This window comes from Zosterops lateralis (assembly GCF_965231275.1).
Source record: "Zosterops lateralis genome assembly, chromosome: 19".
NCBI classification, from domain to species: Eukaryota; Metazoa; Chordata; class Aves; order Passeriformes; family Zosteropidae; genus Zosterops; species Zosterops lateralis.
Genome location: NC_139779.1, coordinates 1,952,490 through 1,979,362, shown reverse-complemented (window position 1 = coordinate 1,979,362; position 26,873 = coordinate 1,952,490). Strand labels below are relative to the sequence as shown.

The following is a 26,873-nucleotide window of genomic DNA, read 5'->3' as shown; positions in this document are numbered from 1 at the left end:
CACATCAACACAAATTGGGTGTTTGGATAAAGGCGTGTGAATATAAATAGGGGGCTAAAAGGAGAAACAATCACAGAGCTTAAAAAGCAAAATAATAAAAAAAACACCAACGAAAACCAAACCAAAAAACCCAACAAACAAACAAACAAACCCAAGAAAAAACCCCAAAGAACAAAAAAACCCCAACAAAACAAAACAAAACAAAAAACCAAAAAAATCCACAAGAAACCCCCAAAACCCACAAAACAAACAAACAAACCAAACCAAACCCAACAAAAAACCCCAGAAAACAAACAAAAAAAACCCCCAACCCCCCCCAAAAAACAACCAAAAAACCACCAAAACAAAAAACCTCCAAAACCCACAAAAACCCCCCAAAACTCCCACAAAACAAACAAACGAAACCCAACAAAAAAACCCCAAACAACAACAAATAAACCCAACAAAAACCCCAAAAAACCAAAAAATAACCCCACCAAAAACCCCCAAAACCCACCAAAAAACCCCAAAAAACAAAAAAACCCCAAAACCCACAAAAAGCCCCCCCCAAAAAGCCACAAAACAAACAAACAAACTCAAACCAAAACCCAAGAAAAAACCAAAACAAAACAACTTCCCCCCCTCCAAAAAAAACCCAAAAAAACCACACACACACACACACAAAAAAAAAAAAAAAAAAAAAAAAAAAGGAAAAATAAAAAGAAAAAGAAAAAAAACCCACAAAAACACACCACCCCAAAACCACCAAAAACAACCCAAAAAAAAGTTGCAGAAGGCAAAATCTCAATAAATGCAAACCCAATTGTGCACGGTCGGTGTTGGAGGTGTCAGCCCCAGATCCTGGAGATGAGATTGTGTTCCCTGGAATTATCCTGTGTCACCTCCAGCCAACAATGGGATTGTTCTTTCCCCCATTTCTAGAGAACAATTTCCTTGTGAGTTTATCTGAGGTGAGTGCAGGGAATGCTGCAAAAGTTCCTGGAATATGGGAGTAGGAAAATGCCCTTGGATTGAGTTTCTCCCATGAAGAGTTCAGGTTTTAAATTAAAAATATTTTTAATTTGGTTTTTGAGAGCTTTGGCTGCATCACAAAGGGGTTGGGATATGGAAATCTGGATATTAAAACCATTAAAAAAAGCAGTTTATTCATTGTTGTCTCCCTTAATCCATACACACGGTGGGAATTTGGGTGCAACTCCATTAGGAAAAATCAGATTACAAATATTTCATGGAGAGTTATTTATACCACTCGATATTGCTTTAATCACATTCTCATCTCACACCATGATTTTCCTTAAATTTTTCAAATTAGAGCAACTCTAAACAGCATTTGCAGGAATATGTGGAGCTCAAATTCATACAGAAGTATTTTTAATTTTTTTTAAATTTTGTTTTGTGGATTTTTTGTTTATCACAAGTCCCACCTGGGCCCTGGTGCCACTTTCTGCTGGGAAAAAAAGGATTTTCTGTTTTGGCACAAATAGAGGTGACAGAAATAGTGAAGTCTTTGTTCAGCAGGAATTTCACACCAGAGGGTGACAAAGGGGTTTTATCTGGGGCACCTGGGGGGGGGAATATTTTATAGGGTGTTTAATCACCCCCAGGTTTGGCTGGTGAATTTTCAGCTTTTTATTTTCTATATCATCATTCCCTGGTGTCTGAAATACTTATTGCTCAGTTTGACTTGTAAAAATATATTAATATTAATAAATATTATTATATTTATATAATATAATAATATATACAATATATATAATATAATATAATTAATATATTATACTATATATATAATAATTATATATGATATATTAATATATAAATATTTTCATATATAAAAATATATAAATATATATATTATATATATAAAATAATATAATAATTATAATATATATAATTATTATATATTATATATTATATAGAAATAAATATAAATAAATATCTATTTTATATATTATATATTAATATATTAATATATTTTAATATATATTAATATTTATATTAATAAATATTACACTTGTAAAGTGTAATAATAATAATAATGTTTAAAATATTATATAATAATATTTTTAAAGCGTATTAATTAATTACAAAATATTCACAGTACCCAAAAATAGTGTGTGGTGACTGCACATATGATTTAATATACTTTAATAGTATAGGAATTATATTGTCATATAATGAGAATATAATTTTATTTTTAATTTCAAATTTAATTTCAAAATTACAGCCTAATAATATATTAATTAATCATAATTAATTATATTAATTATAAAGTGTTCCTAGTACACAAAAACTGTATATGCTGACTGCACATATAATTTCATAGACTTCAATAGAAAAATAAAATCCCTAGAATTCTCCTTTTTAAACTCAAAATTACACCTTAAATTTCTTATATTTTAAATTTGGCAGAGCTCTCCCAGCTCCCCATCCCCAGGGCTGGAATTGCTGCTGCAGTGATCAGTGTGAATAAATTCAGCTGAGCTGCTCTGGTAGAAAATCGTGACCAGTTCAGGTGAATCCTTTGCCAAGGCAACAATAAACTGTGAATTAAATCAGAATAAATAATGTGGCTTTACCTGGGTAATTGTCCTGTTTAAAAGCTCCCTCTGCAGCCTAGATTTTATTCCAGCAGTGCCCTCTGCTGAGAGCACAGAATGTGTGTCCCCAGAGATTTTTTTTCCCCCTCCACCAACCAAGTCTCAGATATTTTTCAATCTCAGTTCTCAAAAATCATTTTAATTTTAAAAGAAAAGCTACAGTGGTGCTGATATTGGTTTGTTAATGAATAAACCACATGAAATAAACACAAAATATTCTGTATCATGGAAGGATTAAATGGGAAAAGGGCATTTTTTGGGCTCTTGGGCTCCAGGATGTTTTATTTCAGCCACACACTCCCCACTCCAAACCCACCAAACTCTGCTCTCCCTTTCCCATCTCTCCAATCCTTTGTGATCTAATTAACTCACAGAATGTGTGTCCCCAGAGATTTTTTTCCCCCTCCACCAACCAAATCTCAGATATTTTTCAATCTCAGTTCTCAAAAATCATTTTAATTTTAAAAGAAAAGCTGCAGTGGTGCTGATATTGGTTTGTTAATGAACAAACCACATGAAATAAACACAAAATATTCTGTAGTAAAGGCAGGGGCAGTGATGTTGGTTGGGTTTAGCTGAGTTATCGTGGAAGGATTAAATGGGAAAAGGGCATTTTTTGGGCTCTTGGGCTCCAGGATGTTTTATTTCAGCCACACACTCCCCACTCCAAACCTACCAAACTCTGCTCTCCCTTTCCCATCTCTCCAATCCTTTGTGATCTAATTAATTCATGAGTTAAAACTTAATTCACTCCATTTCAGAATGCAGAACTTTGAACTCCTTCTATGACCACTCATCTCCCCAAGCCCTGGTTGGGTTTTGTTCTTGTCAAAGGTTGTTTCCAGCAGCTCATCCATGTGGGAAATGAGTTGGAGCTGCCCTGGCAACTCTGAGCTGATTGGCACAGCCCCCAGCTGGCAACCCAAATATTTAAAAACACGCCTGGTTAAAGTTTAACCCCTGTCAGGACGATGATGTGGCAGCAGGAGCTGCGGTGTCGGGGATCCAGGTGGGAGCTCCGGGGGATGAGTATGGGATGAGCACAGCCGGCCTCACTGGGGGCTGCAAGGAGGATTTCCCACCATGAATGGATTCCTAAACTGCTCTGCCAACTACACCAAGATCTGGAATCACTATTTGGTGCTGGCCCTGGGCATCCCCCAGCTGACCATCAACGTGGCCTCCATCATCTTCAACTGCACCGTCATCTTCACCCGCCTGGCCACCCGGGACCTGCACAAGCCCATCTCCATCCTCTTCTGCAACCTGGCTGTCTCTGACCTCTTCACCAGCTTCTCTGGCTTCTGGATCTCCATGCTGTTCATCACCAACCCCGACATCACCATCTTTGGCTCCCAGGTCATGCTGGCCCCTTACTCCCTGTACATCACCTCCATCCTGTCCACCATCTACAACCTGATGAGCATCGGCGTGGAGCGGTACCTGGCCGTGGCCAAGAGCATGAGGACCAGGTTCAGGGTGGGCAGGAGCCACTCCATGGTCGTGGTCTTCATCAGCTGGGTCCTGGCTTTTTTCCTGGGCTGCCTGCCCTTGATGGGCTGGAACTGCCTGCAGGCAGAGAGGAGCATCTCGGTGCTCTACAGCCCCTTCTGCATCGACTACCTCGTCTTCATCACCCTGCCCAACGTGGTGCTGGCCTTCCTGGTGCCCCTCTTCACCTACCTGAGGATCATCATCGTCCTGAGGAAGAGGAAGCTGAGGATGCAGGCGTGTGGCCAAGCCACCAGCACCTACAAGTCGGCAGAGACTCAGGTGGCCAGGACCAGCATCTCCATCTGGCTGCTGGCCCTGGTGTCCTACTCTCCTTTCCTCGCCGGCGTCATCTTCGATGCCACCAACCAGCGGTGCCACATCGACCTCTACCCCGGGGTGTACATCTTCAGGAACTGCACGGCCATGCTGGTCACCATCACCTGCCTGGGCAACCCCCTGCTCTACACCCTGAGGCTGAAGGAGCTGGGGGCAAAGCTGAAGACTCTGCGCTGCCTCTCGGCCAACCGTGTCCGCGCCTGCGCCATCGAGAGCATCTGAGCCCAGCAGCCCTGGCACCCAAAACTGGTCAGATGTGCCCCAAAAATCCCTGTGGACTCCAGCACCTGAAACTGCTCAGATGTGCTCCAAAAATCCCTGTAGACTCCAGCACCCGAAACTGCTCAGATGTGCTCCAAAAATCCCTGTGGATGTGGCCCTGGAGGAGGTGGACATGTGGTGGGTGGTGGGGAGCTGGTGGTCTCAGAGGTGTTCTCCAGCAGAGAACAGGGTGTAGAAAGCAGCTCAGGGGTTTGGGATGGACTCCAGCATCTAAAACTGCTCAGATGTGCTCCAAAAATCCCTGTGGATGTGACCCTGGAGGAGGTGATGTGGTGATGGATGTGGGTTGGTGGTGGGTGGTGGTCCCAGAGGTGTTTTCCAGCCGTGGTTCCCTCACTGGGGTGCAGAAAGCAGCTCAGGGGGTTTGGGATGGACTCCAGCACCCTGGACTAGACTCAAAACTGCTCAGATGTGCCCCCAAAATCCCTGTAGACTCCAGCATCTAAAACTGCTCAAATGTGCCCCAAAAATCCCTGTGGATGTGGCTCTCAAGGAGGTGGATGTGTGCTGGTGGTGGGTGATCTCAGAGGTGTTTTCCAGCCTGGACAGCGCCCGTGGTTCCCTCACTGGGGTGCAGAAAGCAGCTCAGGGGTTTGGGATGGAGTCCAGCACCTAAAACTACTCAGATGTGCCCCAAAAATCCCTGTGGATGTGGCCCTGGAGGAGGTGGACATGGTGTGGTGGTGGGTGGTGGGGAGCTGGTGATCTCAAAAGTGTTTTCCAGCCTGGACAGTGCCTGTAGTTCCCTCACTGGGGCACAGAAAACTGCTCAGATGTGCCCAAAAAATCCTTGTGGATGTGGCCCTGGAGGAGGTGGTGTGGTGGTGGATGCGTGCTGGTGGTGGGTGGTCTCAGAGGTGTTTTCCAGCCGTGGTTCCCTCACTGGGGTGCAGAAAGCAGCTCAGGGTTTGGGATGGAGCCTGCTGGATCCTCCCAGCAGATTCCCCCTGTCGCTCTGAGCTCCCTGCTCTGTCCCCTGCTCTCCCTGCAATTAAAAATAACTCCATTAACGGTGTTTGCTTTGTGCCCTCTCCTCCCTCTGGCTCTGGAGAGGGTGAAACAGCTGGAAAATCCCCAGGAATTTTGGGGAAAATCAGCATTTTATTTCTCATTGAGTTGGTCAGATCATGACTTTTGTCTGCTGGGTGAACCTTTATTAACAGCACTGTTTCCCTGCTGTAATTTTTAATTGCTGGGCGAGGTGTTTTTGTGAGATATTTTGGCTGCACTTTCATATTTCTGATTGTGAAATCTGTGCTGCTCCAGGTGAAAAACCTTGGCTGGGCTCTCTCAGGATCAGAGCTGCAGTCAAGAAATAAATAAAGATGTCAAGACCAGATTTTTTTTTAAAAAAAGGTCTTAATTCCTCTCTCTCAAAAGAAAAAAAAAAAAGTTGGTTATTGAGTATTTATTTAATAGATATTATTCTGGCAGATCCCAGTGGAGATGGTGCTTATTCTTAGGGATATTACACTGGGATATTTCCTAGAAGAATCTCAATGTTTAAACTTTTTTAAAAGCCTGGACTGGATGGATTTAGTGACATCAGCTCGTGTTTCTGGTTCTGCACTGCTCGGCTGCTGCTCCGTGGTGTTTCATCAATGCACAGCAAATAAAATTCCATGAAAATCCACCCAGTGATGATGGGTTGTTGTTTCCTCATCTTTATCTTTCTCTCCCTCTAACTCTCTATATTTCTCTATTATATCCATAGATTATATATCCATAGATTCATATCTACATCTATTTTTATATTTTATAACATATAAAAACTATATATAAGTATTTAAATAATATTTTAATAATATTTTAATAATATAAATATAGATTATAATATTTTATATTATAATATATTAAGATATATCAATATAGTATTTCATATAAAATATATAATAATATATTAATATGCTAATACTATAGATTGATATGATATATGATAACGTATTTATATTAGTAATATAATTATTAATACTATATATTATAAGATATTAAATTAATAATATAAATTATAAATAAATATATTAAAATATGTTATATTTTAAATCATAATATAATTAATAATAAAATGGCTAAAATTTATATAAATATAAAATAATATAATAAAATATATATTTAAGAATATTTTAATTATAAATATATATTTTATTTATATCTCTATCCTTATCTCGATATATACACTTTTTTCTCCACTCCCTCCTCCTTTCCCCATATACAGTTATCTCTCCATATATCCATCTCCACATCTCTCTACACTCATTTATTTATAAAAATATCTCTAAATATCTCGATAGAACGCCCTGAGTAGGGGCATTTATTTACAGAATTGAGTATTTATTGAGTTGAGTATTTATTTATAGAAATAGCTCTAAATATATCTAAAACACTCGGCGCTGGATTAATCGCGCCTGGCCGGCGGCGGTCGATTAGCCGCCCTGGTGGGCAGAGCGGAAGCGGAAGCGGAGGCGGAAGTGGAGGCGGTCATGCGGGTCCCGGGGCCGTGCGCGGAGTGCGGGACCGGGGCAGCGGCGCGGTACCGCTGTCCCCGCTGCGGCACCGCCTAGTGAGCCGGGAACGGGCTGGGAGAGCGGGCCGGGACCACTGAACGAGGGGCTGACCGGGGAGGGGGAGCGGGGGGCTGAGGGGAGCCCGGGGCCGAGGCCGCGCTGCGGGAGCGGCGGGCGGTGCGGGGCCGGTTCTCTCTCCCGCAATCCCCGGTTCTCTCTCCCGCCGTGCCCGGTTCTCTCTCCCGCACTCCCCTGTTCTCTCTCTCACACTCCTCGGTCTCACACTCCGCTGTACTCGCAGCTGCTCCGTGCCGTGCTGCCGGACCCACCGCGGTGAGTTCGGGCCCGGGAGGGTTCGGGAGATGCCGGGACCGGCCCGGGACTGACCCGGTGTGTCCGCAGAGCGCTGCCAGCCCCGGCAGGAGCGGGACACCCCGGCCGGGCAGGAGCCCCCTGCAGCCCCCCAAGCCGGCCCCTGGAGCCTGGAGGACATCCTGGGCGAGGAGGACGAGCAGGATCGAGTCCCGCTGCAGAAACTCAAACTGCTGGGTAATTCGGGGAGAATTTGGGGCTGGGATAAATAAACTCAGCTCGGAGCTGAGTAAAAGCGTTAACAGCCGGGTTTGTCCCTTTGAAGGGTTGTTATAAAATAACTCTGTTACTCTGTTTTTCCCTCGGGGCAGGGGAATCCCAGGAGCTGCGGGATTTGCTGCTGAACCCGCACCTGCGGCAACTGCTGCTCACTCTGGACCAAGCCCAGGACAAAAGCTCCCTCCTGAAGAAACTGATGCAGGAGCCGCTGTTTGTGGAGTTTGCAGATTGTTGTCTGGGCATCGTGGAGCCTCCTGAGAAGGAGAACGTCCTCCCCGAGTGAGCTGCTCTGGCAGTGAGGGGCTCTTTTTAATTTTGGCCTTGAGATTTTTACTTTTTTTGAGGTTTTCCAGCAGCCAGAGCTGCTCCAGTGTGTGTTTTTGCCACTCTGCCCGTGGATGTCAGTGCTGATTTCAGGCAAACAAGGGCAGGGTTCTGCTGGGACACATTTTTACAGGGGCAGGGCTGTAAAAATTGTGTTGGAAAACATTTTTACATCCTGGGGGTTGAAGCTGATAACTCTGTGGGATTCTGTTGGCACAGAAGTGCTGGCAGCTCTTGGAAATGTCTCCTCAGGGTGACAATATTAAATATATTCACATTTATTTTACTCCACGAGTCCTCTGGAATGGTTTTGTTCACTGAGGGCTGTTGGGAAGGGTCAGACACTTTGACAAGGCATTGAGCAGTTTATTTTAAATGACATACAGAGCAGCTGAACATTTTCAAGGTCCATGAGCAGTCAAGGGAGGGTCCAGAGCAGCCCTGGGGAGCTCTGCAGACACCTGGCAGCTGTGACAGCTCACAGATTTTGGTCCTGTAGATAAAAGCAAGAGCCCAGCCTTGCTTTTCCCTGAGACATCTGCCCTTAGTGCTGCAGCTGGCTGCTCCTCCCTCCCCTGGGGACACTCTCAGAGTGCCCTCTGAGAAGGCAGCAGGAATCAGGGAGATTTATTTGCATTATTTGCCTCTGGCTCGGTGCAGGCAGTGCCAGCAGCATTCCAGTTCAAGTATTCATTGCTTCAAGCACCTGATCTGGTTGAATTGATTTGTTCCCATAGTGTTTGATATTTCCTGTAACATCTGGGGGAGGAGGAGCTGCCCCCACCCACCCTAAATGGAATTTAATGTATATTACAATGTACATTATGATGTGTGTGATAACCTGTGCTCGTTCCACCCCCTTGGACGGACAAGGCAGCGCTGTGGGAGCCCTGAGGTAGCAGCAGAAGTGGACACTGAGTGATTGGGAAGCAGCAGCTTTGCAGGGAGCCCTCCCTGGAGGAGGCCAAGGCCAGGGGGGCACAGCTATGTGGGCAGCAGCTCCTTTCTGTCCAGCAGGATCTGGTTGAAGCCTGTGATGGAAAAGGCTTCTCTGTGGGGGCTGACGTTGGCAAAGTGCAGGGGGGACCTCCTGCAGTGGAACCTGACAGAGCCCTGCAAGGACAAAGAGAGGGAGAGTTTTCAGCTGGTTTTGTTACTCACATTTAGTTCTGGAGTATATAAACCACTGGTGGGTGAGGACAGGGGGATTCCTCCAGAGGGAGTTCACCACAAATGGGTTTAAGAGAGATGGTGGCTACAAAAGATGCCAAAAAGAAACCAGCTCAGCACTGAGCCTGGCACAGTTTGCAGTGGCTCTGGCAGTTCCTGCACACACGATTTGATCTCAACACAAGAATGTTCCCCCCCAGAGCCAAAGGTGATTTTCTCAGGGGAGCCTGTGGCAGGTGGGAAATGCTCTCCCAGGCTGTTCCCAAGCTCCAGGTGGTGCAGGCAGCAGGGAGGGGAGTGTGTACCTGTGGGAGGGCTCTGATGGAGGTGATGCCACAGCCCAGGGCCCCCCTGGAGCCCCCCTGCAGCCCCCTGAGGCAGCTGAGCAGCACTGACACCCGCCGGGGCCCCCTGGCACTGACAGGGGCAGCAGCCAGCACCAGCCCCAGGGGCCAGAGCTGCACAGCTGCCCCCACAGGCCACGCTGTGTCCAGGGAACAGGGAGCTTTGGCCAAGGCAGCTCCAGGGGCTGGCAATTCCAGTCCTTCCCCCTCGTCCAGCTCCGCTGCTGCCAGCGCAGCTTTCACCTGCAAAACACACACAACATCAATATCCTCCAGTGTCCCAGACACAGCTCAGGACTGCAAAACAGAGTCTAAAAAAGAGATCTGGAAGGACAGCACACCCTGATTCCCATGCAGGTAAGGAATGAATTTTTTCTGCAGAATGAAGCAGAAGCAGAATACAGCCTCATTCCAGTGTCCTACAACTGCTGGATTAGGTTTGGGAAGTGACATTTTCTCTCCAGCTGGAGGAGGGTTTTCTGGAGCACTGGGTTTGTACCTCCCAGAGTTATTACTCTCTCTCAGGGTCCCTTTCAGTGCTGTCCTGCCCCCCATACTCACTGTCCATCTCCTCCAGCCACGCTGGATGACAGCAGCAGCCCTGCGCATCCTCTGGAAGCGACTCTTGGCCAGCCAGGAACGAACAGCTGGGGATGGAAAGAAGACAGAGCTGAGTGCAGAGGATCTCAGCAGCTCTTGCACACACTGTGACAGATGGCACTTAGCCCCTGGTGCCACTGTAATCCCCCAGTGTGACTGGAAATGTCCCTTGCCCTGTTATTTCAGCCCCACCCTCAGCAAGTCACCTGCTTGGATCAGAGTTGCAGAGCGTTTCTCCTTTGCTGTTTTCTTCTCTTTAAATCTTCTCCAACAGCACTGGATGCAAAATGCCTTCTCATTTAACACCTCTGCTCTCCTGGCTTCCAGGAGCTCCAGCTGCAGTGGGGAACAGGAGTCTGGAGTTAAAGGTGGAACTGTGCTCACAATTCTTCCCTCTTTTACAGCCCCTTGGTGTTTGTCAGGGGACCTCAGTCTCACTCCAGCATCCTGGGACTGCTGGATTAGGTTTGGGAAGTGACAGCAATTCATCAGTGCTTTTTAGGCAACATGGGAATGAGAATGGAAGTTCTTGGAGAGGAAAGTGGAGCCTCCCAAAGCTCCAGCAGCAGCAGGTTCAAACCCAGCTCCACTGAAGGGGCTGCAACCTGCAAGCCTGGCCTTTGTCCCCTTCCTCTCTTTCCTAAGAAAGCTGTGGAGCTGTTGGAGCAGCCAAATCTGTCATCTTTACTGGAACTCTGACAGTTCTAGTGCAGCTCCTTGTCCACTGACAACACAGAGGGCATTACACAGAGCGCTTTGCAGAGCTGAATTCTGATAGATGCTCGATTGAGTTAAATAATTGGATTGAGTTAAATAATTGCTCAATTCTGGTCACACTGGCTGGGCAGGAGTTTTGCTTCCACCATTTGTGGCAGAATGGTCCCTGGGGCAGCAGCACTTACCATGGAATTGGCCAGGAAGACTTTGGTTTTGCCACAGTAGACTGAGGGGATTTGTGCCCCATTCCCTGTTTCCTGAGCAGGGCTTTGTCCCCTCACAGCACCCTGCAGGATCTCCAGGACAGCAGCACGGGGTGCTTGGTCATCATCCATCTCTGGAGCCTCACCTGGAAATGAAGCATTGAGGAGGTGTCACAAAATCTGGAGATCAGAGCCAGGGAATTGTCTTTGCATTGAGATTTCTTGGCTGTTTAGAGGGGAAACACCTGCAGCAAGAGGAGAAGAGGAGATGGCTTCATCTGGCTGTTTTTAAGGCTAAAATGGGACAGCACAGATTCCACTGGGTGCCAGCAGCTAAAAAACCACAGTGGGGTGTTTTAACTGGGCTGTGGTTGGGTGCTGCCTCCTCATCTGTGGTCACCTCTGTTCTCCACAGGTAAAATTGTCATTTGGGGTAGATCCAGACTGAGACACAGAGGGCTCAGGTGTTTTCCCATTCCAAACATCCACAAAAAAGCAGCAGCAGTGCAATTAAGAACAGACTGAGCTGCTCAGTCCTAAGAAAAATCACATTAAACACTCCAAACTCAAAAGCTGTGGGAGCAAAGAACAAAAGGCAAGGAAACTGGAGCCTTAATGGACTGAGAAGTGCAGGAAGGGGAAACCAATTCTGCACAATTGTACAGCTGTCACAGGGCACTGGGAGCAGCTATGGGGTCCTGTACTGAGCACGAATTTATGGCAGCAATTACAGGTTATTAAAGCCATTTCTGGGACACAGTGCACAGATTTTTTACATTACAAACAGGTCAGCCAGATGAGTCTCTTTGGAAATAGAGATAGACTTAATTCAGACCTGGAACAAGAGATTGTTGCAGGAGTTCCTGCATGCACAGGGCTGGATGGGTTTTGCATCATTCCATCCTGGATACTGTTTGCTTTTGTGCTGTAAATATTTCTAAGGAGATGAGAGCATTTGAAGGCCCTGAAAGCAAATAGAAGCAATTCTTGCTTACAGGAAGACATCTGGTGGCTCTGATGGTTGATAAGGGAGCCAAAAGCTTATCCCCGAGTCTGGGCAATTGTTTTGCTTTGTTTGCAGCTTATTACCCCCTCAAGATAAAAAGGACTAAAAACCGATCACAAAAGAGGCTTTGCAGTTAATGGGTTTGTAATCGAGGGGGAAAGATCCAATGTGTGAGTAATTCTCCAGTCTGCACTTCCTTACTTCACCCCATTTCCACAGGGTGAGCAGATTTCCACCAATTTTACTCATTCCCACAGCTGCTCCTCGTTGAACAGACCCACTGGGTGAAGAGGGGATTCATTTGGGGCACAGAAAGGGGCTACAGAAATAACCTTTAATATTAAATGTAACCAACTGAGGGGCCCCTCCTTGCAGGAGTTCATTACCTGTAGGCTGGGTTGTGTCTGTTAGAGTCCATCCTTAGAAAAAGAGAAGTTTTTGCAAAAGGTGGAAGAAGCAGCAGAGTCCAGGTAAGCTGGAAGGTCAGTGATTCAGCAAGGAAACAAGGAGAGGGGGGGAAAGAAAGGAAGGAGAAGGAAGATAAGGCAAAAAGGTAAGTGGTTTTCAAGTCTGCTAAAGAATCAACCCTAAATCAAATTATATTGGGTAAAGGGAACCCCAGACACCACTGTAACTGTTCTACCCAGGAGAAAAACAGAAAAACAGCAGTGAGGAGAAAGATTTTAAGTGTTAAGCAAATTAGAAACTCAGGGTGGTGACAGGTTAAAGAAGTATTTTGAGACTAGTGGTAAATACAGTAATTATCTGATCTGTGTGATACCAGATGGCTGCAGTGACAATTTCCCTTGATGGCAGAGGGATTACCTGAAGAAACTCACCTTTCTTCTCAGCAGGATGAGAGTTGCTTTTATCCCACACTCTTTTTTTACTCCAGGATTTCCTCAGGAGCTCGTAGCGCTCAGTGAAACTTTGGAAAGGGATCCTGAGAGACAAATGTACAGTGAATTCCAGGCAGGAATCATCACTGGAAATAACTGATCCTTTTTTGCTGTATGGCAAATAAATACCTGATCCTTTAAAGGGGAAAAATGCCAGAATGGCTTTGTGGATCCAGAGCATGGGATGCAAACAGACTGATGCCTAAATGGTCAAACAGGCCACAAAGTCCAGAACTTCTGAAGAAATTCAGATTTCCCGGTAACAGTTGCTAATTTCCTATTAGCAAACCCCGGGCAGGAATTGTGCTTGGACATTTGGGTTTCCTGCTTATAAGCTCTTCTGATTAACTAAATGCCACTAATTGCTACAGAAATGGATTATGCTGAAGAAGCTGGACTCACCTGACTGGGAAACCTGCTGCACTGATGCTGATGGCTTCCACTATTCCACAGGCCTGGAGCTGGCTGAGAACCTGAGGCACAAATGGAGATGGTTTAGGCAACGCTGACTTTTGTGGAAGCTGCTCCTTTGTGTGCCCTGTCCTGGGCATCCCCAGTGCCCAAACCCAAAAAAGCCAGGGTTGGTATTTCCATGCTCAGCAGATTCCACAGGTGTTTAAATCCTGATTGCCCATCAGATGAGGTTCTCTAGTTACAGCTTTAGCATCTGCTGCTCCCAAAGCTTCTCAGCTTCCTGGACTCCAGGAGAGAGCAGAGGTTTGGTTTGGAGGTATTTGTGTGCACAGGTCTGCTCAGATCACCTCCATCTGTTTGAAGGGCTGGCAGGGCAGCCCCCCAAATCACCCCAGCACCTCAAATCACCTCAGCCCCCCAAATCACCCCAGCACCCCAAATCACCTCAACAACAAGCAAGGGGCAGCTGGAAGAGCTGCTGTGCTTAGGAGCTGCTCTAGACAAGCACCTCAGTGACTCTGAAAGGATGTTTATCTCAAAGGAGAAAGAGCTGCTTCAAAATGAGCTGTGGAAAGAGCTTTGCAAGTGACTCAAGCTCCTAAGAAACCCAGTGAAAAGTTACCTCTTCTCTCCTGAAAGTCATGGCCTTGCAGTCAGCGTTGGGCTTGATGCAGCGGATGTAATGGGGTGTGGTTCTGCTCAAAATCTCCATCAGATGCTCCAGGGAGCTCTGCAGGAAACAAACACAGGGTTCAGCAGGGCTCCTCCTCCTCAGGGATCTTCATCCACCCCGTGAAGCTTTACAGGCTCAGTGCTGGAGCAAAAAAAATCCACTCTGTGGATGCCTTCGTCAAACTGCTGATGGTAAATCCAGAAAGTTCCCAAAATTACAGCAGAAACCCGAATAGGATGTACCTTGAACTTGGACACCACTGTAACAACAGCTGCTTTGTTCTGGCTTTTGGTGTTGTTTTGATTCTTTTCTGTCACAGGAAATAATTTTTGAAGCAAAGGGTCCTTTGAGTTCTGCAAAACGTGGAGCAGCTCTGGTGGAACAGCATCCTGCAGAGAGACATGACCCATCAGTATCTGGACCTGGCAGGCACCTGCACCTCTGAAAATAACCAAAAATTCCACATGCAGAGACAGAACAGCATCTCTGATGGCAAATTTGATGTGAGCACAGCTGCAGTTTCCAATCTGATGACGTGCATTCATTCATTCATAGTCAGATTTAGGAACAGAAAACAATGTTTGGCTGAACATTCAGCAAATCCAGTCAAATGTACAACTGCTTTCCCAACACTGTTCTTGTTACACAGCCTGAGTGAGCTCCAGCTCTCAGGACTGCTTTAATCCCTGAAGGACAGAAATATTCCTCTGAATTAAGAGACGGTGTTTTATTGCTAAATAAATAATAGCACTTGCCATAATTGCTGGGGATGTCAAAGCTGAGAAGGGACCCTCCTCTCTGTAGATTATTTCATGTTTCATTCTTCCCTGATGGCCAAAATTTGAATACTCTCAGTAGTTAAGACCATGCTCTTGTTTTTCATAAATTTATCTGAATTTTTGGGGGGATTTAGTGCTGTATTTGTAGTTTTAAAAATACCCTGATGCCATTAACAATTCTGCATCTCCCAGGAATGGAAGAAGCTCTGATTTGGTGATGGTTCACTTCAGCCTCAGCTCAAATGTGCAATAAAGCATCTCCTCATGCCAGTGGTGGTTCAGAGAATCACACCAAGAACATCACCCAGTTCTATGTGTCCTGAAGGATTTATTTGCAGCAAGGTATGTCCAGTACCCAGCACTGAACACATTTGTCACTGGTGCTTTGATTTTAATCACTTAAGATACTTTTAAAGATTTTTTTTTTTCTGCAAACACCTACCTTATTCTTCTCCACCATTGCTTCCAGCTGATAGCAGACTTTGCCAGCATAATGTGAAATGATAAAATTGGGCTTCTTGCTAAATTTATCTCGACTCAGACACTGATTACTGGACAAGGCTTTCTCAATCCTGGTTTGGAAGAGCTCAGTGTTGGAGGCTCTGTTCAGGCGACACTCCTGCAAAGGACACACAGTTGCAGCATCTCTGACTTGTCCCAAAGAAGTGACTCTAAAAGCTACAACGTTTAAAATTCAAATCGTAGCAGTTTTACCTTTAGAGCTGCTTTTGAGTATGCAAGGCCTGAAATATTGGGAAGGGAGAGGGGGGAAAGAAGTAATTGAGGTTTCATATTTGAATCAGAACATGCAGGATCAGAGGGAAAAAGACAACTCAGAACAGGAGGAAGCAGTGGCTTGATTTTTCTGAGACTGAAGCCCTGCAGAAATTTTACAGCTGACAAGTTTTCTATTAATTTACTGTTTGTAAATTAATTTCTTTGGTGGTGTGGGACAAAGGCAGGAAACTGGGCCCCAAAAAATGAAGGGTTTAGACCACACTTACCTCATTGAGCAAGGAAAAAATGCTGAGAGGATTTCCCTCTATCAGATCGAGGCAGTTCTGGTTATCCTGGTAGTTTATGAATGACCACTGCAGGCCCTCAGCTACGTATTCTTCCTGAAGGAGGAGGGAAGGGGTTATTCTGCAGCAGAGGGCACCAGAGCTCAGAGCTCTGTGCCTTGGGCAGCTGATCCAGGTCCTGTTTGAGGAATTAATCCCAGCTCAGCTCCAGGTCAACACCAAGCTTGAGAAAAATAAAACCCACATGAGGATATTCTGCCCCAGGTAGGTTTTGGGTGTGGATCAGAACCTGCTGGACAATTTGTCTGAGGATTTGGATTTATCAGAGCGTGCTGCAAGGCTGCTTTAAGAGCAAACAAAGGCCACAGTCACACAAAGCCTCTCCTGGCTGTGCTGAGATTTTTCCCTGAAGGACAAGGAACAAGAAGAACTCCTTCCTTGCACTGGGACACAGCCCCAGCCCAGCCTTTGTGTGCCAGGCTTTCCAAACTGGGCTCCATTTAAAGCAAAGCCTGATCTGAAAGGAAGTGCAGAGAGATACTGGTTGGAATAATTGGTACAATATTTATGCTGAATTACAGGACAAACTGTCAGCAGTGTTTAACAAGGCACAAGCTCTGGGCAGTCATTTGAAAAGCCTCCTGCCAAAAGCTTGCTCAGCACAGCCACTAATGGCATTTAAGTGGTTTGGGGGACAGCCAGATCCAGAGGTAAGAGGGCAGGCAGAGAGTGGGAGGGGTGCTATAAACAGAGGTCATGGAGCTGTTTCAAGCCAAGCAATTGTGTGCTTGAACTTGCCTTCCATCTCCCCTGACCATTAACCCCTGGCATGCTGACCAGGGCAGGCAGGGGAAACAGCCTGGCAAGAGCAAAAAGCACAAATTTGCAGTCAAAAGAAATAACTTCTCTCCTGAATCAATTGAGAGAAGCCTGCTGTGAGGCAAGGAGGTGCCAGAAAGAAAAGAAAAAAACATTTCCCTGATTCCAGTTAATGGCAAAGAGCATCTTGGAAATGGATCTGCAGTGGGGAGGGGGAGAGCAGCAGCCCTGGCAGGGACTCTGCACCTTGCAGGGCACTCAGATGAGAGCTGGAATGAGCAGTGAGGGACTGCACAGTGCAAAACCCCTCCTCTGCTGTGAAACAACAACATCTGTGCCCCTCCTTGCTCTGAGATAAAAGCTGCTGCACACTAGAGGTTTGTTTTAAAGCCATCAGCCTTTAAACTGGGTTCAGGGAGGCCTCCAGGAGGTCCTACATGCTCAGGTGTTCAGGGTTCTGGTGGGCTCAGCCTTCACACCAAGCTCAGCATGGAAGTTTCCTGGAATTTTATGCCTCATGGCTGTAAGCAGAATCCTCCAAGAGAATCTCAATCCAGGCTGCACTTACCCCAAGAATTTCAGTCTCAAGTGTTGAGCTCTTTGAGGAAAAGCAAACAGTCTGACAGGCAGAGATGCAGTGGAGCTGGGAAAAGATTTCCAGTCCCCAAGAGACAAAACTGTGTCATCCCACTGCCCCACACTCCCCTCTTGTCCCCACTGTTCCCTCCCACTGCTTTCTGTGGCATTATTGACTGAAGCTTCCATCTGACCACGGGCACAGCAATGCAATTAAAGTGACCAAAAGATGCTGTTTGAACTCAGATATTGGAAGATTTGATCCTCACTTTGGGGTATTACCTGCTGTGCCTTCAGGTAGTGAGCCACAAAGTGCTGCTGCAGTTTCTCGTTGGCATAATTAATACAGAGCTGCTCCAAGTTGTTTTCAGGGAAGGCTTCAAACCCATAAACATCCAACAAACCTGGAAGGAAAGGGAGTTTTAGTTCAGGAGCTGCTTGGAGGGCTGCAGGCTCCTGAGTTAACCCAGGGTGGGATATCCATACCTATAAAGCTGGTCCACACTGAGGGATCTGTGAAGATATTTTCATTTATGACCAGAACCAGCCACTCAAACAACCTGCAGACAGCAACAATGGGATTAGCTGGGAGCTGCTTGCTTGCAATAATCAGGATTGTTTCTTTTTACTGCTGTTGCCATCAGCATCACTTGGAAGGAAGAGGAATTTCTGATGAAATCCCTCTGGCCTCCCCATCCCCTCCCAAAAATCCCCTGGATTAGCACATCCTCACCTGGCATAGATGACTTTGGCCAGGCAGTCCCTCCTGGTCTCACACTCAGCTCTGGAGCAGGGCTTCTTGAACACCTGCTGCTGTTTTCCAGCAGTGATTGTTCGAATCCTCAAAGATTCCAGGAGCTCCTCCACAGGAATCTGGAGCAGATCCCCCGTGCTCTTCACAAACTCTTGTTCAGGAAAACAAACAGTGCAAGGTTATTACCTGCTGTGTTCATACCTCTGAGATTGTGTAGAAAAATGCCACTTCCATCAGCTCTCCAACTCAAATGTGGATTTTGGATCTTTCTACCCAGATTTGGGAGCAAATTTTTGAAAACCAGACTCTTTTTTTGGCTCCTCTCTTTAAAATAAGTACCAGAAAAAGCTGAAGTTTGCCACACTAGAGTTATTTTTCTCTCTAGGTGTGTCTTTGTTACTTTTGAACAGGGACCTCAAAATCCAGACAGGCAAATCAGTCATGACCAGGAAGAAAGCAGAAGGATTTGAGGATAAAAATGAAGAGTAGAAGAATGAGTATTTGCTGACAAAGCATTTAAGATCTTTCTCAGCTGTGCTGCATTCAAAATTATTTGAACATTAAATAGTTTTGGGTTCAGAGCACGTGAAATTGTAGCAGGAAACTTCACTACTCAGGGCAGGTTTAGCTCTGAAGGAAATCCAGATCCACAAACCTCCTAAAGAGATGCAGAGCAACCTCTGTTTCTGCTGCAGTTTAACAGATTTGTTGTCACTGGCTTTTGGTTTTTACCATGAAAACTTCCAAGGTTTCATGTGAAAAGCCCTGCTCTCCCTCTGGGTCAGGTTTCTGCCAGCCCTGTGAGGGCAGACTAAGATTACAATCCTGCCAATAATCCTCCTGAAATCACTGGGTAATGCTGCAGTTGCCCTGACCTGTCAGGGAAGGATATTATCTCCCAGGGCAGGGGAGCATTAGCTTTTTGTTTGTTCACAAAAACACACCTAAATTCTGCTCTCCTTGATCATCTACTGTCAGCAGGAGAGTTATTGTTCAAGTTCTTTCCTTTAATGAGGAATTCTTGCTGAATTAAATGAATTTCAATTAAATAAATTCGTTTTAATAATTTTAAATGCAATCAATTCAATACTGTTTAAATAAATTTATTAAATTTTAAAATTAAGTTATCAAAGTAATTAGACTTCTTAGCGGATAAAAGGAGTTAATAATGAAAATGAATAATGAAAATTAATAATAGTTAAAATTACTCAAGTGAAAACTTGGTCAATTTAATAAATTTTAATAAATTAAATAAATGTTAATAATTAAACTAATTTAATAAGTAAATCTAAATTAATTAACTAAATAAAGGGAAGAATTCTCTCCATTTTTTCCTTTCTCTAATCCTTTCCCTTGGGCATCTGCCCTGAACTATCCAGGCTCTGGAGCAAGGTGTGGTTGTTACCTCACCTTTGGTTTTGTCTTCCAGTCCACAAGGCTGAGATTCATCCACTGGATTTGAGAACTGAACATTCCCAAGGTGCAGAAGGCCTGACAACACCTGGAATACAATCAGGGATGTTTTTCAGGACAGCTGCCCCCAAGGCAGCGTCCCCTGAGCCTTCCTTCAGCCCCAGGAACAGCCCAGCTCAACATTCCTGCACAAAAGGGCAGCAAACAGATCCCAAACTTCTGTGTGGATCCCTAATTCTGCAAATTCCCGAAGGCAAACTGAAATTCAGAGGTTCAGATTATTTATTATTCAACTCAGAAACTGAATTTCAGATTGAAATTCAATCTAATCTTTGGCTGATGTGGAGCTGAGGGCCCTGTAGTGAGGAGCAGCACTGACAGGGATTTATTCCAGCAGCAATCCCACCCTGGGAACACATTCCCAACACCCTGAGCAGCCTCTGGTGCTGAACCTGCTGTGTGGCTGACCTTGAAAATATTGCTCTGCGTGGCGTGGCCGATGCCCAGGTGGAACATTGCCCCTCTGGTCACCTCGAAGCAGTCCTCTGAAAAGCCAAAGAGTGCTGTTTAAAAAGCCAAGCACAACAAAACAGGGGGCAAGCACAACATCTCAGCACATCCAACCCAGCTGGAATGGTCAGTGGAGGGAGAGCAGGGGAGCTCTTTGGTTAAATCCCACATAAAAGCTGGAGAAACAACCCACTGGATTTTTCTGCCCCTGTCAGGTGAAGCACAATGCAAAGACAAGACAGTTTTCTAACCAAAGCCACAGGGATGCAAAATCTGCCAGCTGTTTTAAGCCAAGTGACTGATTTTAAGCTTTAAGACTTAATAGTGCCAAGCAAAACTTAAAAAGAATCCCATTAATGCAGGTGGCTTTGCAAAACATCTGCTGTTGGCTGACCAGGGGGTTGAGCAGGATGTATTTCTGCCTCCCTCCCTTTAAAGTTCCAGCCATTATTAATGGATTGATTAATTAGTTAGTGAAACTAATCTTTACCATCTAAGTTCCTTTCAGAATTTGGCAGCCAGCGGTACTCAGCCCCTTCTGGAAGGTTCCACTCCAGCCTCTCCTCTGCAGTGGCACCTTTTGTGATCTGGAGACAGAAAACAAGGTAAAAATTGAATTCTGCCTTTGGTGTTTACAGCTCCCAGACAGTGAAGAATAACATACTGGGAGGATGATTTAATTAGGAAGCCTGGGAGACAGGGAAACTGGTAATTATTAAAAGTTGCAACTGTGCTAAATCTGGTGATTTCATCCCTGCTGTGTGTCAGAAATACCCAGCAAAATTAACTGGAGGCAAACCTGATAAAAAATATGGAAGTTTCTTTCATTGGGGGCCTGATAGGCAACTCTTGTTTTCTCCAGAAGGAAAGTCTGGATGGAGGCACCAGTCAGATGATGGAATCTAGAGATGGAAAAAGAGCAAAGATTTCAACAAAACCTCTTCACAGAATCCAAGAGGGGTTGTGCTCTTCTGAGACCAATTGACTGTGAATGCTTTGCATTCAAAACCTTCAGTTTTGTTCCTATTTTATTCAGAGATCTTAAATATCTATAAATATCTATAAATATTCTTAAAAATCCAAGGTTCCAACACACCTCTATTTTTTTCCATTGCTCTCTTTCAGAGATCAGGGTGAGAGCTTGCAGAAAAGAAAAAAAAAAAAAAAAAAAAAAGAAAAAAAAAGAAAAAAAAAAGAAAAAAAAAAAAAAAAAAAAGGAAAGTAATAACAGTTTAAGCTGCCAGCGAACAAAAATATGCTTGAAAGACACAAAATATTCCATGGCAGTTTTCAGAAATAAGCTTTAAAGGAACAAGATAATAAAAGATTTAAAGGACTAAGACAACAGGTAAGGTTTTGCACAGTAATCCTCACCTGTCTAGCTGGAGCTGGATGTATTTCCCAAACCTGCTGCTGTTGTTATTCCGCAGGGTGCAGGCGTTCCCTGTGAAATTGCCAGTGGCAGACACAGAAAAATCAGAGTGGTCCCACTGTGCCAGGCAGCACATACAGTTATTTAGGGTGATCTGTAAATAGCTCCAGGATTTGAAGAGTTTGTTTTTAAGGAGAGGACCAAGAGACAGCTTAGACTTAGGAATTCTCACAGTGACCATTATTTTAGTTTGTTGTTAAAAAAGCCACGTTTACCAAACGCTTCCATGACAGGGTTGGAATCCAGCACTCTCTTCTCTATCCTTTCCACAGTTTCATTGCCTTTTGGGGAGAGAGTTGAGGCAGCCACAGAGGCATAAAACTTCATAAGGCAGCGAGAGGTCCAGGTCTGCAGGAGAGAGATCTGACAGTAGCTCGTTGTGTTTAACAATTATCAGTTATGTCAGTGGAGCAGTGCTGCCTTCTGGAAACTCAGTGTGCAGGTGGAGGGGAGGCTAAAGACAGGAACTGTGTCAGGTTTGGAGCTCTGGTTCAGTGGGAATTCTGCGCCACAGACACACATTTCAGTGCTGCTGCTGCTGCAGTGGGAGAGCTCTGCTGAATTCGCTTCCATCAAGGTGTCACCATGTGGAAGCTCAGCCAGAACTAACAGTTCCTGCCTTGGGATGGGATGGATGTGAATGGAGTTTGAGGCATTAGCATTCAGCAAAGCATCTTGTTCTTGGGCTTAAAAATACCCTCAGCATTGTCCTGAGCAGGGATGGGCCATCACAGGAGCTGAATCCAGTGCTCTGTCCTTACAGAGGGTTTGCTGAGACTCACAGGAGCCCCTGCCAGACCAGGCTGAGGCTTTACCTCAGGTGCAATTCCTGCTGAATGATTCAAACCCAGCCCTCCAGAAATGACAGATGTCACCTGAAGAGCTGCTATATTAAGCAGAGTGTGTTTAACTGCAGCAATCACTTAATGCTTCACACACATTTCAAGAGAGTCGTGCTGGGCAGATTGGCTACGTGCTGTGTCAGAGGGGTGTTTTTAATTCCTTTTTGCTCATTCACTGCACTACTCTGCACTACAAATCACTGGCAGAGCTCAAAACTCGAGAGCAATGTCCTAGAAAAACGTTTCCTTACCTTCCCAGCACCACTTTCTCCACTCACAATGATGGACTGGTTCACAGGGTCCATCTGCTTTTGGACATTCCTGTAGGTTTGCTCAGCCACTGCAAAGATGTGAGGTTTTAAATCCTGGCAGTGAAAGAGAATATTCACATTTAAGAGTGCAATGGATAGCAAGGGTCATCTCACATCTACTGAAAACAGCACTGCTCTTTTACAGAACTAATATTTCACTAGAAACAGGGTTTATCCTGTGGGTGTGATTTTCTCAGACAAATTTGGAGCAGTTTTGACAGCTGGGCTCTGAAGGAGGACAGTGAATTCAAACACAAGGGTTACCTGAGGACAAAGTGCAACGTGGTACTCCCTCATGAGCTCAGGTGAGTAGAGGCAGGAGAAAGGCTGGAAAGGATTTAAAGCCACCAGGCTGCAGCCAGCATTTGTGTAGAACAGGTTGACTCTGTACCTTGCTTGAAGACATTTCAGAACTGAAAAGCAACACCTCCTGTCAGCACCTTTTGCAAAAAGTGTGTTTTGTAACAGAACTCTCAGGTGTGTTCCCTACCAGGTTTAACAGAGAATGAGGTGACCAAGAGAGGGATGTAGGTGTAATACACATAACTCCTGTGTTCATGGGGTTAATGCAGTGAGAGCAGGAGCTGCCACATGTCAGTGGCCAGCAGGGAAAGGGATCCCTCAGCACACTCTCCCTGCCTGCTCACCTGTCCTGGTTGTCACTGGGTTCACTTTGGTCAGGTCGTCAAAGAGATGCAGTTTCTCTTCCTCACCGAGGAAGGCTCCAACTTCTTCTTCTTCAAATGATTCACTGAGGTCATTCTGGATGAGAGGATCTTCCCTTTGGCCATTTTCCTGGAGGGGATATCAGATCAGGATCAGTGAGATTTGGACTTTCACCTCATCCCCTGTTGCAGCTCTTGTGCTGCTCCCATGTCACCCAAGTCCAGTCCCTCAGCACGTGTGAGCTGCTCCTCCTCCTGCTCTGATGGTAGAAAAGTGCTCTGGCTGTGAGCAAAACCACTCAGAGTGTGGCCTTGGGTTCACACTGCAGCTCTGCTCATTTCTAAGCCTCTGCATGTCATGATTCAGCCCCAGCTGGGCTCAGAGAGGCAGGAGGGGCTGGCTGCAGGTACAGCTGGAAGCCCCTGCAGGCCAAAACAAAGGCAGCTTTCCCAGCAGACTCTCATTTTCAGGGTGAAAGCTGCAGAGTGCACACACACCACACAGCCAGGGCTGGGGGAAGAGCTGCCCTGCCTTAGCTGGAGTTTTGTTCCCCTCTGAATCACTTGAAAGATTCAAATCTCAGCCTCTGGGCTCCCCTGCCCTTGACAACGTTATTTGGAAGGATACACTTGTGTGTAATGGAAAACCAGCCAGAAGAGAGATTCCAGGAGCTGTTTGCCATTTCTGGGGAAGGGAGAACATAGAAGAGAAAATGAAGAATGAAAAAGATGCCCTGCTTTTTGCATTCTACACACTCCTCTTCTGATCTCCTTCTCTTTGACAGAAAGTTCTCCAAACTATCCCTCCTCAGCTGCACCACAAGTTACCCAGTGAACAGCATCACCCTGTTTGTACAGAAAATGCTAAATTTAGTTAGCAGCATTCCCACTCATTCATATAGGGGAAATGCACTGCAAACCCCATTTAGAAAAAAAAAAAATCAACCACAATAGTGTACTCATTTAAGAGCATTTTTATCTTTTGCAGACAGCAGAAGTAGTTCATTTCCAGCAATACAGAATTTTACACAGTAAGGGAAAAAAACCAGCTTAGCAAGGCAGTAAAGCACTGCCACCCAAGTGATTTCTGTTCTTCTCCTCTGAATGAGCCCTAAGCAGCTTTGCTTTGCTGCTGTCAGAGAACAGGCACCATGATGAGGAAACACCCCATGGACCTGAGGAGTTCCTGCCAATTCCCCTTTCTCCCCGTGTCCTGTGTTAACTCCAGGCAAGTTAAATCCACATGGATTTGGTTCTGCTTGCCCTGCTCAGCATCACTGCAGTTTGAGATGATGATTGCTCAGCCAAAAGTAACAGAATATTTAAAAATAAACCCCAACTCTCATGTCCACTCATTTTTCCTGAACAAACACCCTCAGGATGTGCTTGCTGCCTGTGCATTCACACCTGCCCTGTCAGAGCCCAGGGCACAACAAAAATAATTCCTGGTGTTTCTAATAGAGCCCAAACCCACAGTAAATAGGTCCAGTCAGTTCATGAAGCAGGGGTGGATATTCATTAGTAGTTACCTAATCTTGACTGTGTGGAAATAAGCCAAGAATGCTCTCCTGGCAGTAAAATTTAATTAGCACACGCAGTTCCTGCTTTTCTTTTTACCTGCTTTGGCATCTTGTCCAGGCCTGTGGATGGGAACACTGGAGAGGGCCTTCACTTTAGAGTGCTTCATCCAAATCACACTGGAGAACGCTTAAAGAAAGAAAATAAAAAGGCATTTAGATAAAAATAACTCTGGGCATGTCATTCCCCAGAGGATGCATTCCACAAGCAAATTCCAAAGAATTCAGGCAGAATTACTGATCCCAGTGTGGCTCAAGTAACTCTGGAGCTGGAAATCCTAACCCAGAATGATGATAATTTTCTGCTGCCCCTGCAAACAAAGCTTTTTTTGGAGGGAAAATTCCCTTCCATCAGGAATAAAATGCTTTGCTTCTCTTTAATAATACAAGTTTTCTCAGCGAGAAACTGCAAATATTTGTTCCATTCCTTCTGCTTGGAGAAACAGGACAGATCTGAGGGTCTGAGCAGGCAGAGCTTTGGGAAGGGGAGTGACTCAGAGAGAAGTTTGTGCTGTCCCCTTCCTGTTTCCTCTGAAAATCTCCGGGAGCCAACCCAAGGTGAGTCAGGCCCTCTGAATTTCTGTGATAAACGCTGAGCTTCCAGTCAGGGAGAATTCCATCCTCCCTGCAGCTTCTGAAGCTGCCATTGCTTCCATCCCTCTTCTATTCCAATTCTATTCTATTCTAATTCTATTCTATTCTTATTCTATTCTATTCTAATTTTGTTCTATTCTAATTTCGTTCTATTCTATTCTAATTTTGCTCTGTTTTATTCTAATTTTGTTCTATTCCATTCTAATTTCGTTCTATTCTATCCTAATTTTTGCTCTATTATACTCTATTCTAATTCCGCCTTAATTCTATTCTAATTCCACTCTACTCCATTCCTCCTCCCTCTTCCTCTTCCATTGTTATTCCCATTCCATCCCTAATTCCGTCCTTACCCCGGCATGAAAACATGGCATGAAAACCCATAAAAACATGGCATGAAAACCCATAAAAACGCGGCATGAAAATCAATGAAAACAAGGCATGAAAACCCATGAAAACAAGGCATGAAAACCCATGAAAACCAATGAAAACATGGCATGAAAACCCATAAAAACATGGCATGAAAACCCATGAAAACAAGGCATGAAAACACCCGCTCGGAGTCATTTCGGGCGCGCTCCCATCCCAAAAGCCGGGCCTGATTCATCCCGTTCTCCCGGCAGAGAAAGCCTTTAGTGCCGGAGGACACTGGAGACACACTGGGGACACTCTGGGGACACACAAGGGACACTCGAGGGACACACAGGGGACACACACGGGCCGTGGCCGGGTCCCCACAGCGGCAGAGCCGCAGTGTCCCCTCAGGCCGCGGTGTCCCCTCAGGCCGCGGTGCCGGGCCGGGGCGGGCAGGGCGCGCTCGGGACTTACCGCGGCCGGAGCGGGGCCGGAGCGGGGCCGGGAGGAGCGGGAGGAGCGGGGCCGGGGAAAGGCGGAACCGGGGCGGGGCTGAGGGCGCTGCGGAAACGGCGAAAGTGCGGGCGGGGAACTCCAGCCCGGCTTTACCGGGCTCGGCTTCAGCCCGGCCCGGATTTCCCGGGAACAGCTTTACCCCGGCCCGGCTTCAGCCCGGCCCCGATTTCCCGGGTACGGCTTTACCCCGGCCCGGCTTCGCCCCGGCTCCGCTTTACGGGTCTGGATTTACCCTGGCCCCGCTTTACCGAGCTCGGATTTATCCCGGTCCGGCTTTACCGGGCTCGGCTTCCCCCCGGCCGCGCTGAGGGCCGGGCCGGGGCCGTGAGGGCAGCAGAGGCGGCCCCGGTCCCCTCAACGCCATTTCGGACCCTTAGAGCCATCCCGGACCCCTCAGAGCTTTTCCGAGCCCCTCAGAGCCATTTCGACCCCTTCAGAGCCATCCCCGGGTCCTTTCAGAGCCATCCCGGACCCCTCAGAGCTTTTCTGAGCCCCTCAGAGCCATCCCGGGCCCCTCAGAGCCATCCCGGGACCCCTCAGGGCCATCCCGGGTCC

General features: G+C 45.9%; 3 protein-coding genes across 3 annotated transcripts; 2 read left to right on the top strand and 1 right to left on the bottom strand.

Moving 5' to 3' along the window:
* Nucleotides 1-3,504: 3,504 nt before the first annotated feature.
* LOC310917201 (lysophosphatidic acid receptor 1-B-like) lies at nt 3,505-4,652 on the top strand (the record flags this gene model as incomplete). The annotated part of the gene is made up of 1 exon (XM_083875274.1): nt 3,505-4,652. Exon 1 carries the CDS (start codon nt 3,684-3,686, stop codon nt 4,650-4,652), a length of 969 nt encoding a protein of 322 aa, XP_083731400.1. The 5' UTR covers nt 3,505-3,683.
* A 2,528-nt stretch (nt 4,653-7,180) lies between these two features.
* ZNHIT3 (zinc finger HIT-type containing 3) lies at nt 7,181-8,417 on the top strand. The gene is made up of 4 exons (XM_083875227.1): nt 7,181-7,272; nt 7,518-7,549; nt 7,619-7,765; nt 7,900-8,417. Exons 1-4 carry the CDS (start codon nt 7,193-7,195, stop codon nt 8,088-8,090), a joined length of 450 nt encoding a protein of 149 aa, XP_083731353.1. The 5' UTR covers nt 7,181-7,192; the 3' UTR covers nt 8,091-8,417.
* Nucleotides 8,418-8,483: 66 nt separating this feature from the next.
* On the bottom strand, nt 8,484-26,356 carry MYO19 (myosin XIX). Its single transcript, XM_083875226.1, has 25 exons — nt 26,277-26,356; nt 24,898-24,987; nt 23,263-23,410; nt 22,880-23,028; nt 22,556-22,669; nt 21,678-21,810; nt 21,405-21,474; nt 20,830-20,932; nt 20,521-20,617; nt 19,989-20,065; nt 19,518-19,608; nt 18,087-18,258; nt 17,840-17,913; nt 17,636-17,757; nt 15,941-16,054; nt 15,379-15,555; nt 14,400-14,546; nt 14,107-14,214; nt 13,473-13,543; nt 13,011-13,114; nt 11,148-11,311; nt 10,452-10,581; nt 10,207-10,292; nt 9,607-9,888; nt 8,484-9,244 (listed from the first exon to the last, which is right to left on the bottom strand). Exons 2-25 carry the CDS (start codon nt 24,907-24,909, stop codon nt 9,116-9,118), a joined length of 2,874 nt encoding a protein of 957 aa, XP_083731352.1. The 5' UTR covers nt 24,910-24,987; nt 26,277-26,356; the 3' UTR covers nt 8,484-9,115.
* Between the last annotated feature and the right edge of the window lie 517 nt (nt 26,357-26,873).

Excerpts from the sequence above, each read along its gene's own strand:
- MYO19 (XM_083875226.1), bottom strand. Across the intron at positions 21,475-21,677 it reads CCCTGTCATGGAAGCGTTTG|GGAACGCCTGCACCCTGCGG; the intron begins GTAAACGTGGCT and ends GCAATTTCACAG. Across the intron at positions 9,245-9,606 it reads CCATCAGAGCCCTCCCACAG|GGCTCTGTCAGGTTCCACTG; the intron begins GTACACACTCCC and ends TTGTCCTTGCAG.
- ZNHIT3 (XM_083875227.1), top strand. The coding sequence starts at position 7,193 with ATGCGGGTCCCGGGGCCGTGCGCGGAGTGCGGGACCGGGGCAGCGGCG. Across the intron at positions 7,273-7,517 it reads CCCCGCTGCGGCACCGCCTA|CTGCTCCGTGCCGTGCTGCC; the intron begins GTGAGCCGGGAA and ends CTGTACTCGCAG. Across the intron at positions 7,766-7,899 it reads GCAGAAACTCAAACTGCTGG|GGGAATCCCAGGAGCTGCGG; the intron begins GTAATTCGGGGA and ends CCCTCGGGGCAG.